This window comes from Nymphaea colorata, chromosome 1 (genome assembly GCF_008831285.2).
Source record: "Nymphaea colorata isolate Beijing-Zhang1983 chromosome 1, ASM883128v2, whole genome shotgun sequence".
NCBI classification, from domain to species: Eukaryota; Viridiplantae; Streptophyta; class Magnoliopsida; order Nymphaeales; family Nymphaeaceae; genus Nymphaea; species Nymphaea colorata.
The window spans coordinates 34,743,033-34,755,122 of NC_045138.2; the positions used below are offsets into that span (position 1 = coordinate 34,743,033).

Genomic DNA, 12,090 nt, shown 5'->3' on the forward strand with positions numbered 1-12,090 from the left:
CCAAGATGGGGTTGGACTCGACGAGGAGGGGGAGTGGAGGAGAGGGAAGGAGTTCAGTCAGTTACTTTCAGCGGCACTGATGGTGGGGAGGGTGGTGATGAAAGCATTCCAATACGAGAATTTTCTAGATCTATATTTGGAGCCTAATTTTCTGGTGTCAGTTGATACGGATCTGTATGATTTATAGCTTGGACCTACGAATCACACTAACGAAGAAAAATGGCGATTTACAATTTGTCGTCTAATATGCTTTTTACTTGTTATAGTGTACAGTTCAACTACAAGACACGTTGAGTAGTCAGTCATTTGTTGGATCTATTGCAGTTTTTTTGGCTGGGAATTACTGGATTTTGGTTGGGGCGACAGTCTTTCGTTTGGTGCAATAATTATTCTAACTACAATGCACGGTTTTTCTGTCCTTTGCAAAGCCGCGTCATGGTTTCTTTCACGAGATCACTCAGCAGCTTGGAGGATAAGCTCTTACAACAAATCAATGCGAAGTGCAAAAAACCACAGCCGATTATTTTTCTGGTTTTGCAGTATGCGAAACAGCTTGAATACTTTTGTTAATCACAAGAGGTGGTCAATCGTCACTCACAAGATGTGGAAATGTCGTTTTTTAAACAGTTTGATCATATGACATAAGTCCAACATGGAAATATAATGCCCGAAATAAAATTACCAGATAAAGCTTGAATTATAGAACTGGAACTTTTAGTTTGACCCAGTAAACACCTGATACCAGACATTTTAATCCTAGGCATTTTAATACAACGCATTAAAAGGCCTCGTTAGTGTGCCATCCAAACGCTACCTTCATTTTTTTTAAAGAAAATGCGGAGTCCTGCGAAGGCACGAAAAAGTGCCGTCAGTTTCTTGCGGGTCTTGGATTGTATTCGCGCAATGAAAGTCGGGGAAATCTTTTGGCACCGTAAGGGCTTCATCGTTCTGATAGCTACCTTCGTCCCTGTTCATCCGCAGCTGTCGCTCGTAGAGTCGCAGCACCGCAGCAGCGTCCGCCTCTCTCACCGCAGCAGCGTCGTTTTCCTCAACTGCAGCAGCGTCGTCTTCCTCAACTGCAGCATCGTTACCTCCAGGTACTGGTTTCGCTCCCTCGCTCGCTCTTCTATCTCTCTCCTATCGCATGCTCTCTCTCTCTTATCGCACGCTCTCTCTCTCTCTCTCTCACACACACACACACACACACACACACAGCCCCATGCGGTAAATGCTGGGGGTGTTTCATGCAAGAACAAGGCAAGGGCCAAAGGAAAAGGGCGAAAAAGATTAGACGAGAAAGGATGGCCGAATCATTTCTGTTCCGTGCGTTTAAATGTGACTGTAGTTTGGTGAAAGGAAAATGCGCACAGAGGGCAGGGCGAGGGATTTTTGTGGATGGGCGTTTCTCGAGTGGCTCTCTTTGGAGGCATATGATTGGGATCGGTTGGTCTCGTGGCGATTACTCTCTGGTTCAGGTTATTTGCTTTCAGTGACTGAATGCGAGTTGATCTTTTCCCCTTTAGCTTATTTGCTTACAGTTTGCAGGCTTTCCGTATAGTTTATGATGGTTGACTGCATGATGCTGAGAACCATTTTCTGACTAGTTTGGAGTTTGATTGGTTATTTTTTTCTGTTCGATTGATTGGCTGACAAACATCGGATAATATGAACCATTTTGCATCAAGGCGCTTAAAAGAAGCGAGCGTTGTTTTTCTCTTTGAATTCTTCGATATCCAATACTTGGTTCGCAGACTAAAACTTGGAATTCGCATTTCTGTGGCTGAACCGAGTGAAATGAATTTCTGCTATCAGGCTTGAAATCCATTTTCAGAAAGTTCAGCCATAATTAGCTTGATTTGCATTTTTTGGTAAAAAAGAAGTCTCATCCTAAGAATTATGTTTCAGGTGAAAAAAAATGTCGATTTGATGTTCTAGCTTGCTATTTACATGCATCATATAATTACTCGTTGCCGTTTCAGACCCTCCTTTGCTTAAATTGTGACACGGACATAAACTGGACTGACGCATGATTATGTGCCTTAAATTGGTGGTTAGGGTTGCAAGAGGGTCCATCTGAACCAGGTCCATGTAGATGTTGGCCAATCATGGGAAATTATGGTTCAACTAGACCATGGTTTGCAGAGGGCTTCATTTGAGCTTGATAGTATGATTCATATGTACCCGTAGCTTTTCTCTTCAGATGGAAACAAATATGACGCCTTCAAAGTTTTATTTTCCCCTTCTTCTTTTTAGTTTCCCTTGCTTCTGGTTGTTCTTTTAGCTTTACACATACCAGAAAAAAGACAAAGAAAAAGTTCCAGGTTTGCTATGTCTTCTGCTTACGTCTGGCCTATACTGAGTTTTGAATTCCATCTTCGTGGTCCACTATGCCTTTATTAACTCATCATGCCAAGAGCCTGTCAAATGACATGATTAAAAATATGGGTCTGAGGAGAAAATGTCACAGTGTCCGGATAATTTGGTTTTTCTAACATGACATGATCAAATATGGGCCTCGAATAGTCAGGATAGTCTCTAACGTCAAAAAAACTGATAAAACTTGTCAAGGGTGCTTGGGCTCAGTTTGATCTAATGATTCAGGTTCAGTTACAATCAGGATGGTCTTTACACTGAGTTGAGCTTAAGGAACTTATCTCACCTGGACCAGCCCCTGTTCCAAATGCTTATTTGAGAAATGGATCCTCATAATCAGGAAAATCTTGCTTATTGGTTAGGGTTACTGGTCTGCCTGAGGTTTTTTGCCAAACCGATCACTGTTGAAATCACACATCATAAGTTTGTTGATTAATGGATTTAGATATAATGTGCTTCAAGTGTACGAGTTGTGAATCTATAAGTGTAGTGGGTGATTATTGGAAGAACCCTTCTTATAATTGTAACAAACTTAGGTGGTGGACCTCTTAGTTGCATAAAAAATGGAAAAGCCAGCCACTGGAACAAAAAGAAGCATTAAATTCTATTACTTTATGGTACAAAAGTTTGAAAACCAAACTTGCATAACTTTAGGGGCCATTTGACATTATAAACAACATGCGAGTGTTAACATGAATCTACCTCAAAATTGGGGTAGATTCATGGGAAACTTGGTCATGAATCTACCCCAATTTTGGGGCAGATTCATGGGACACTCACACCTTGTTCCTAATGGCAAACAGCCCCTTAAGAGCATTCACATAGTTGTGTGCCTTGTCTTGCTGACATTGCTTCAATTCCTTTGTCTTGTCTGGATATAAAAGCATTTATAGTAGAACAATCATTTGAAAGTCAAGCTGGTTGTTGGTATTGATACACAATCAGTTTGCTGGTACTGCAAGTCTCAATATTATTGTGCAAAGGAGAAATAGTTTGTTGTCCTTTTTTGATGAAAATAAAAGAATAAACACAAGAAAAAAATGATAGTGAGTACACATTGGCATTGCAGGCATTACTTTAGTCCAGTGGTGAGAGCTCAATCTAGAACTTAGTGATATTCAGTTTAAGATGTGTGTTATTTTAGAGTGTCATGTTATGTTCAGGTTCTTAGTTTTTCATTGTTTCTCATTTGTTTGTTTAAACAAGGGTCTTGTTCATAGTTTTGGGAACTTGAGAATGCTGGTATGATAACCTGCGCCATTAGACAGCTGACATTGTATGCTTACATGTTCCTCTTGAATAACCTTTATTGTTTGTTATTTGTGAATTATTCTTTATGAGTTTGTATTTTCCGTGGTTCATTCTCTTATAGGGTTCTGTACATCAGGAGGCACATGTTCTTCTCCTTCAACGTTTGTGACGGGCAGGAAGCAAGAGCAACGAAGGCCACATGTGCACATAGTCGTAGCATGGTGTGCATCAATGGCAATCTCGAGAACCCTGAAGTCCCTCAAAGCTCTAACAACTGGATCCAGACTTAGCTCAGGGCTCTACCATGTCTCCGCCGCTGCTCCATTCTCGGCACGCTCACCCTTCCCCTTCTTGTTGTTCCCCTCGGATCTACAACTCCGCCTCACCTCTGCGCACCCTCGCCTCTTCTCCCCCTTTTGTAGGCTGATTCCTTGCTCAGCAGGCCCTCTCTTTCTATCATCACCCCCATGGCAGCTCTCCCAGAACGCCACTCCTCTGTATCTGCACGGAGAGCTCGTTAGAGGTAGCGGCATTTCTCTTGGATTGGTCCATGGCAGGTGTTTACCCACTGGGTTTCCAATCAAGGAGAAGCAACACCTTGACAATAGGGAGGCTAGCAATGCTGACAGTGTGTTCAATTTGCCTAATTTGATATCTTTTGGCAGAATGGCCTCTGGCCCTTTTCTTGGGTGGTGAGTTTCTTGTTAGTGATTATGAAGTGGACATCATAGTAAAAAAAAATGTTTTTTCCCCAAAAAAACGAAAAAAAAAATGATAAATAGGTCAGCCATTTAAAACTTTCAAAAAATGTCATTTTTAAGAAAACACAAAAACGAAAAAAAAAAAGCATTTTTTTTTCATTTTTTTCATTTTCTTCACATTTTTTAATGCCAAACTGCTTGTTTTCATTTTCTAATTTTTATTTGTTGCAAATCTACTTTTGTGGGTGTTTGTGTTGTTAGTTTCTCAGTTATTTTATTTTTTCCTTTTTAAAAAAAAAAATTTACTAGCCCTTTTTTCAAGTTCGCCCATATTATACCCGAAAGTTTTTTGTGACTATGGTGGAAAGTGGCAACCATGATACTTTTACCCATTGTTTTTTAACTAATTGTTGACTCTTACTTCAATTGGTACCTGCCGTGCGTTTTAACTCGTTTCATATCTTGAATTTATTGTTGTCAAACAGCTTACAATGCATGTTTTTTCCTTCCTTTTCAATGAAACAAGCTGAAACAGCCACTTTATCTGAAATAAGAGTCCTGATCTATTCCCCCAGATTTAATTCTTATTTGAATGTAACCTTTTACATAAGTAACATGTTTACCTTCGTCTTTCAGTGCCCTGAGGAACGTTTTACTTTGAAAGAATTTGAGGCCATTTATGATTTATGTCATCTGCTTCTTATTTTACAACACAAGAATAAAAAACTTCATTTGATTGCTAGCAGCACTTTTTGAATAAATATGCATAGTTCCAGATCTCCAGGAGTGCACTGTGCACACTCTTGCATGTTGCCACCTAATTTGGTGAGGGAATCTAATGCGGCAAGTTTCTAAGAACTCTAGGATATTCGGTTGTCCTTTGTCTACCTGACACTTGAATACATTGCACTTTTCATGGCTTAGGCACTCCAAGATGCAGTGTGAAAATTTGGGTTTTTTTTATCCCTCTGCTTTTGCAAGAAGAATTACGGCACTTCTAAAAAATTCAAATGATTCAGAAATGGATTATCTGAGCCCTGAGGTATGCACATTCGAGAGAAGTTCTATGTCATCACCAATGTCAAATAAAATCCTTCTCGTTCCCACTTTGCACAAAGCATAGGTTCAAGGCTCTTGAAGCAGGTGTAATACATATATTTGGTTAATAAAGACAATCAAAGTAGAATGATGCTCTTACTTTGTTGTTTCTGCTGACAGCTTGGGTTCCTTGCTTGAGCACATGATGTACCTCTAAGGACTTTTTTTTTTAGCTTTCCACTGGTTGCCAAAAGACACTGGGTTAAGCTTATATTGACTGTCTAACTTTTTTGCTGATTGCCCCAAAGAACATATATGTCTGTGAGTGTGTTGTCATGTATTTTTTATTATTCTTGCGCATTCCTACTGAAAAGCAGCACACTCTCGGCTCTCCCACATAAGTAAACAAAAAAGAAGTTCCCAAAAGGATTAATGAAGTGTCTGCACTGCAGGATGATTGTTAATGAGTATTACTCTTTGGCATTTTTGGGACTTGCTATGTCTGGAGCTACTGATTGGGTAGGAGGTTTGTTCTATTATATTATGTTGGATGACTTGTAGATATGCATTTAGAATGATGACCACAGTCTTTTCTTCAATGTTGTAGCTTGATGGATTTGTTGCTCGGAGGATGAATGTCAACTCTGTGATAGGATCCTACCTTGATCCACTTGCTGACAAAGTTGGTATCATCATGTTTTAGTGGTTTTTTTCCATGATTTGTTTTACATTTGCATTCCTATACACAGTCACACAGTTTTATCCAGGATTTCTTATTATGCAGGTTTTGATTGGTTGTGTTGCCGTATCAATGATGAAAATGAATTTGTTACATCGTAAGGATCCCTGAGTATCTTTTGATATAGTTTTGTATTTTTCTATGAATTTCACCATGCATCCCTTTTCAAAATTGTGCATCTATGATTTGTGTATTGATGTAGTCAATGTTCCATCACAGCAATTGCAAATACTCAATCTGGTGAAGGAACATGTTTTTTGAGAATTCTCCAAAATTTGTTCAGAACAAGAAAGTATAGGAAAGGAAGAGAAAGGTCAGCAAAACCACGTCCCAAGAATGAGGGATTGTGATTTGTCTTATTCATAATAAGGGTGTCGATCCAACTGAAAATATACAATACTACCATTAAGGGATGGATATTTACATAACTGATTTCATGCAGTATACAGACTGGATTGGATTCATATCTATATCCAGTTTGCAGTCTAGTCATTCGATCAATTAAGCTGGCTCATTCTCCTGGTATTCAATTTTCTGCTTGATGAAGTGCTGGTCAGTCAGTCTTGCCGTGCTGGATAAGATTGAGTGAAATCTAAATGGTACTTCGGTTATCACACAAGAGAAGACTTCTAGTACTTGGTTCTTGTAACTCAAGCAACAAATGTCTAACCCAAGCCACTTCTATAGTAGCAATGGCCGTTGGTTTATATTCTGCTTTTGTACTAGACCTGACAATAACTTTCTGCAGCTCTGATAATTATCTGCATATCCAACAAATCTACATCTTGTTGCCTTGGTCTGAAACATGTTTTACTGATAAGAATGAAAATGAGCATGCATGCACAACCACAACCAAAGGCTAGTAATCATCATAATCAGGATGTTCTCGAATGAAACAAAGTATGGCAACTTATTGTTTAAGATAATCATAGGATGATGATTTATAATGTGAACTACATACTTTTGTCCATAAACCCAAGGGAAGGTGATACATGCATCACTCGTAGCACTCTCAAGAATATGTCGACGACCTTCTATATCAGAAATTCAAGATGAAAAATCTTGGGAACCTTTAGGTGTTATAATCCAATGGACATGTGATCTAAAATTTTAAGGAATGTTATCTTTGATGATAATAACTTTGCAGGTGAAAGGGATGGTTCTGTTCAACTCAATATGCACATGATGCATTAAGAATGTTGACTATTGTTCCTTGTCTTGTCAAATAAGAATGTTGGCTCACAATGACTATATAAGATCAAATACCAACCAGATGGGAGTGTTGAACATTATAAAGCTTGCTTTGTTGAAAAAAGTTCCGTACAAGAGTTTGAACAGGGTTATGATGAAGCCTTTAGTCCAGCGGTGAAATGCAAAAGACTACCCTTATAGAGAATGAGTATTTACATAAGGGAATATATGCAATATATTAGTTTGGACTGGATTCATATCCAGATCCAAAATATTAAGACAAATAATGCATACATGTCTGTTAACATTGTAAGATTTTGATATATTACCAATTTACCACCAGATAGAGTCTCAAGAAGATACAAGAGGAAGAGAGGAGAATTGCTTTGATGCCATGTAAGATTTTGATATATTACCACTAGATGGAGTCTCAAGAAGATACAAGAGGAAGAGAGGAGAATGAGGCTGCTCGAGAAAGGAGAGAGAAGAAAAATTAGGGCCTTAGGGTGAGCACCCGCCCCTTATCGTTACTTAAACTAATTACACTTAAGTGTTACAAATAAAATACAAAAAGAATAATAAATATTACAAGTTTGCCACCACCCATTATGTGCTGCATGTGGTGAAAATGGGTTGGGTCTGACTTGACCTGAACCATATCTTAACAAACATATCTAAGGAATTTAGTTTGTCATTTTGCTGGTTTTATATCTTTACCAATTTTCATGGATCACATAACAAGCAGCTGCAATGACAAGTTTCAACTTTCAATCTCTTGCATATGCAAAAAATGGTGCATGGATTTTTTTGGTGATTTGGTGCACACAGTTTATTCCTATGCAAAATTTGCATCTGGTTTGGCAGCCTTGTGAGTGTGGGTTTCAGGTCAGCTTTTGCAAATGAGCAAGAGAAGGAAATGTTGGCAGTTTTCATGAACTCTTCTATTAATTTCAATAAGTTTCTTATCATGATACTACCAACAACAACGCCACACTAGGTGCCTCACTGCCTTGCAAAACTTGAGCTGCTCCTAAAATTCACTTACTAACTTTATGCTGATCAGTGAAGTCAGCAATTGTTTTAATAGCTGTAATTATTTATGAATCCTTAACAATCTTCTGGTTCGATTTTGTCAATAAGTCATGGTAACAAACAAAGTTATTTTTACATTATTAATTCTCTTGGTCTTTTTCTGCCACTGCATCGATGCTTCTTGAAGTAAAGGCAATTTTTTCTCTCTAATGTTCAACAGGTTTCAAGTAGGCTGCAATTTGATTGACCTTCCTGTAAACTGCAGTACCAATTTCATATTACGTTAGTGTTTGCTGCATTCTCTGCTTTCATATTGTTGCACCTCAGGTAGCCAACAAGTAACGGTTGCCTTGCTAGCAAATATCTACGTTTTGAGTAATGGTGTGCTTAGGTTTAATACATTTTTGTCATGTGAAAATCTTCACATCAGAAACAGAAAACTTTATCTGATTAACTGTTTCTATGTTTAAGCAACTCTGGTTGGGCTTGTTGTACTGAGAGATATTGCTCTAGTTTGTGGTGCAATCTACAAAAGACTATGCAGCATGCATTGGGAGGTGAGCAAATGGTTGAATCACAGAACTTTCCACTTTTTGGACCTGAAGCTTGAATTTCACAATCTACTTTTTTATGGTTCTAACACTAGATGGGGGAGAATATAAAGAACGACTTTTATGGTTAGGACTTGGGAGTCAACACCATGCAGTTGTCATAAGGCTTCCTCATGTTAACTTTTTTATGGTTCTATGTCAGTGGCAAGGGTGGTATGATTTCATCAACCTGGACGCTAACGCACCTGAAAAGGTCAAACCAACCTTACTCAGCAAGGTCTGCTTCTCTTTTTTGTCTTATTTGATTATGTTGTGAAACAATGCATGATTCATAGATGATGTTGAAGAATAAAGTTGAAACATTCTAAAAGGTTCCTTCTCATTTCAGTGAATGGATGTTTGAGCTATTAAAATTGTATTTTCGTTTATTAGGAGTTGACTTGGACAGGTGAATCTGTTGATATGAACTTTTCCTGCTGCCACAATGTTAATAATTGACTTTGGAGCACTGCTGTTGGATGGTTATTTCAGGTGAACACAGTGCTGCAATTGACATTAGTTGCTGCAGCTCTTCTTCAGCCAGATTTTGGTTCTGACAAAACTGAGGTCTGCATACTTGGTTTGAGGTAAGACTGCGGTTCCTTGATGGAAAGAGGTGGGTTAATAACTTAATCAAGAATTTGATTTGAGAAGTCTTGTTCAAAAGATGAGGCTGGATCTGGTGATATGTCCTGTTTCTTGTTTCTTTTGGAGTGTATTCACCTTAGAATCTCATTTTGTTTTTTATGATGCATATCCTTTGCTTAGTGAAAAATGCATTTTTGAGTTGTCTTGATTCAAGTTGTATCAGAGGTTCAGTTGGCTTCTAATTAGCTGATTCGGCTATATAGCTAGGCTGCAGGCATCTGCATGTGTTACTTATATTCCTCAAAAACGTCCCTGAAGCTTTTTTACTAGCAGTTGGGCGGTGGCTGCAACAACGGTAGCATCATGGGCAGGTTATGGTATTCTGTATATGAGGAGTCAAGCAGCTCCAACCTCTGGAATGCAGGAACCTTTTTCTAGAAGCAAGCTTTCATGATGGAAGGTTTTGGTGAATTGCCATGTGGAAGATATGTACAAAGGTAACTTAATTTCCTCACAACAGCAATGGAAAAGAAAAATTCGATTTAGGTGCTTGCTAACTGTTGTTTCCATCCTTGATCTTGGAAAATGGTATCTATTGCAGTATATGAGACGAGACTCTTCATGAGGAAGTAGATAAAGGGTACCAAGTCCAACTTTTTTTTTTTTTTTGTTGGGGGAGGGGATGAGAAAAAACCCATGCAGATTTGGCCGTTCCTGTCCCATGGCCCAGCTTCTACAGGAGGTTCAGAAGATGGGATTCTTCCAGAGGATATCAATCTGTAGCAGTGTTCTGCTATTGAGAGGCGCCATGTCCTATAACATAGGAGCTGAAGTTCGTTAGAAGAGAGTGAGTAGTCAGCGTGCTTTTGAATTTTTTTGATCGTCATTATTTAATGTATAAAACCTCCTATTTTGTGGATTCATGCATATGGAAAATTAATTGTCCCTCTAGCTTACAGTTCTTTGTGGACTAATAGGAGAAAGAGAGTGAGAAGCCAGCTTTATATGATAACCAATTCAGTGTAAGCAACGGCATGCTTCCGTTGGCTGGTCTGTTGGGCTTGAACTTTTAGAGTGTGTATGGTTGGCTGTTCCAGAAACAGACAGAATTATGACGTCTTGTTTACAACAGGCCAATGTAGCTGTTTCAAGAGAAGCAACTATATTTTCGTCTGTTTTCTTTGATTCTGTTTATTGTTACAAAGTTCCTTTATAAATGATAGTCATATGCGAAATCTTAACGACACTTTATGCGTTCAGTAACATAAATTGTTGTTTATAAGGACGCTAAAGCAGGCAGCAAATGCACATTCATTGTCTTTCCAATACAAAGAGGGGATATGAATCTGTGTTGTCCACAATAGAGCTTGCACTTTATTTTTCATTAGAAAAATATTCTAGAAACTAATTGATGGCTTTGTCATTGATCTCTCAGTAGTACTTTCTTGCAATTTTCTCTGGTTGTATATCGCAGAATAAAATGTAGTATATCATAGACCTTAATGTGCAAATATGATGGTCCCTATGGTGCCAAAATCAATAAATCTGCGACACATCAATAATCTTAAGTAATTGAAAGGGAGGTCTCCCACCATCTTCCTGTGGCCGATGGGTTTCACCATGGCAAAACCAAATAACAGCTTGCTTCTCGGGTGGGTTGCACCTCGGGTGAGAGGACATGCACTTGCAACCTCCAATATCTGCGTCTACTGCTTTGCGTGAAGTTGTCTAATTCCAAAAGATTGGTGCTGTTAACTTCATATGGTTTAATTGCTACTTTATCGGAAGGCGCCTGCCGTGAGTTGCTGACATTTAACATAAGTCCCTAAACATGCTTATTATATTAAAAAATTGACCTTCTTCTATGACAACTTCAGTTTATCTGTTCATTTTTTGGATTCACCCCTTCCGTGTTGGTTTTTACAACCAAAGCATTGATCGAATATGCAAAAATAAATAATAGAGGGGATGATTATAGGGAACCTCCACAGACTACAGAGTTAGAAAACCAGGCGTTCTTGTCGTCCACGCTGCGATAAGCTGAGCTGCTTGTTTCTTTCTCAGCTGCCGCTTCTGGCGCACCTCTCTCTCCGTCTCTTAATCCTATCGTCAAATATACGTGAAGTTCTCTTGCCTGTGTCACTCATCTCTCTAGCGTCGAGTGGTGTGCGCGCCCAAGTCAAGTTTGGGAAGGTCATGCCTGTCTCTACATGGGTAAGTTGCATCCAGATGCGACCAAGGCAGGCATAACTCCAGAAGCATCTGTGCTTGTTATCTTATCTGTCTCCATTCATGTCCTCGCATAACTCCCGAAGCATCTGTGCATGTTATCTTATCTGTCTCCATTCATGTCCCCGCGGGTGGGCGAGAATTTTTGTTTGTTGCTATCCAATTGGTTCGTCGATGAAAGCGGTCTATTCTCTTGGCTGTTTTTTCCTGCTATCTAGATGAAAAGGACTAGGTGATTCAGGATGTGATATTGCACTGCAAGCAAAAAGGTCGTTTTTTGCGCCACAATATTGAAGCCACACAGTAGGTTTCTACTGCAATTTCACAGACTGTGTTGCACTTACCCGCAGCATTTAAC

The 12,090-nt window shown here is 39.0% G+C and overlaps 1 protein-coding gene across 4 annotated transcripts; it reads left to right on the forward strand.

The window, feature by feature from the left end:
• The first annotated feature begins 811 nt into the window (after positions 1 to 811).
• On the forward strand, positions 812 to 10,744 carry LOC116259432 (CDP-diacylglycerol--glycerol-3-phosphate 3-phosphatidyltransferase 1, chloroplastic). 4 transcript variants are annotated; one of them, XM_031637262.2, is made up of 11 exons: positions 812 to 1,097; positions 1,216 to 1,475; positions 3,746 to 4,316; positions 5,816 to 5,882; positions 5,971 to 6,045; positions 6,148 to 6,199; positions 8,797 to 8,882; positions 9,079 to 9,153; positions 9,408 to 9,502; positions 9,837 to 10,000; positions 10,105 to 10,744. In XM_031637262.2, the coding sequence occupies exons 2-10, from the start codon at positions 1,361 to 1,363 to the stop codon at positions 9,955 to 9,957; spliced, it is 1,257 nt and encodes a 418-aa protein (XP_031493122.1). In that variant the 5' UTR covers positions 812 to 1,097; positions 1,216 to 1,360; the 3' UTR covers positions 9,958 to 10,000; positions 10,105 to 10,744. The 4 variants fall into 4 exon arrangements, with proteins under 4 accessions (XP_031493122.1, XP_049935358.1, XP_049935360.1 ...); XM_050079401.1 differs by having other exon boundaries at positions 3,761 to 4,316; XM_050079403.1 differs by lacking the exon at positions 1,216 to 1,475 and having other exon boundaries at positions 813 to 1,097.
• Positions 10,745 to 12,090: the final 1,346 nt, after the last annotated feature.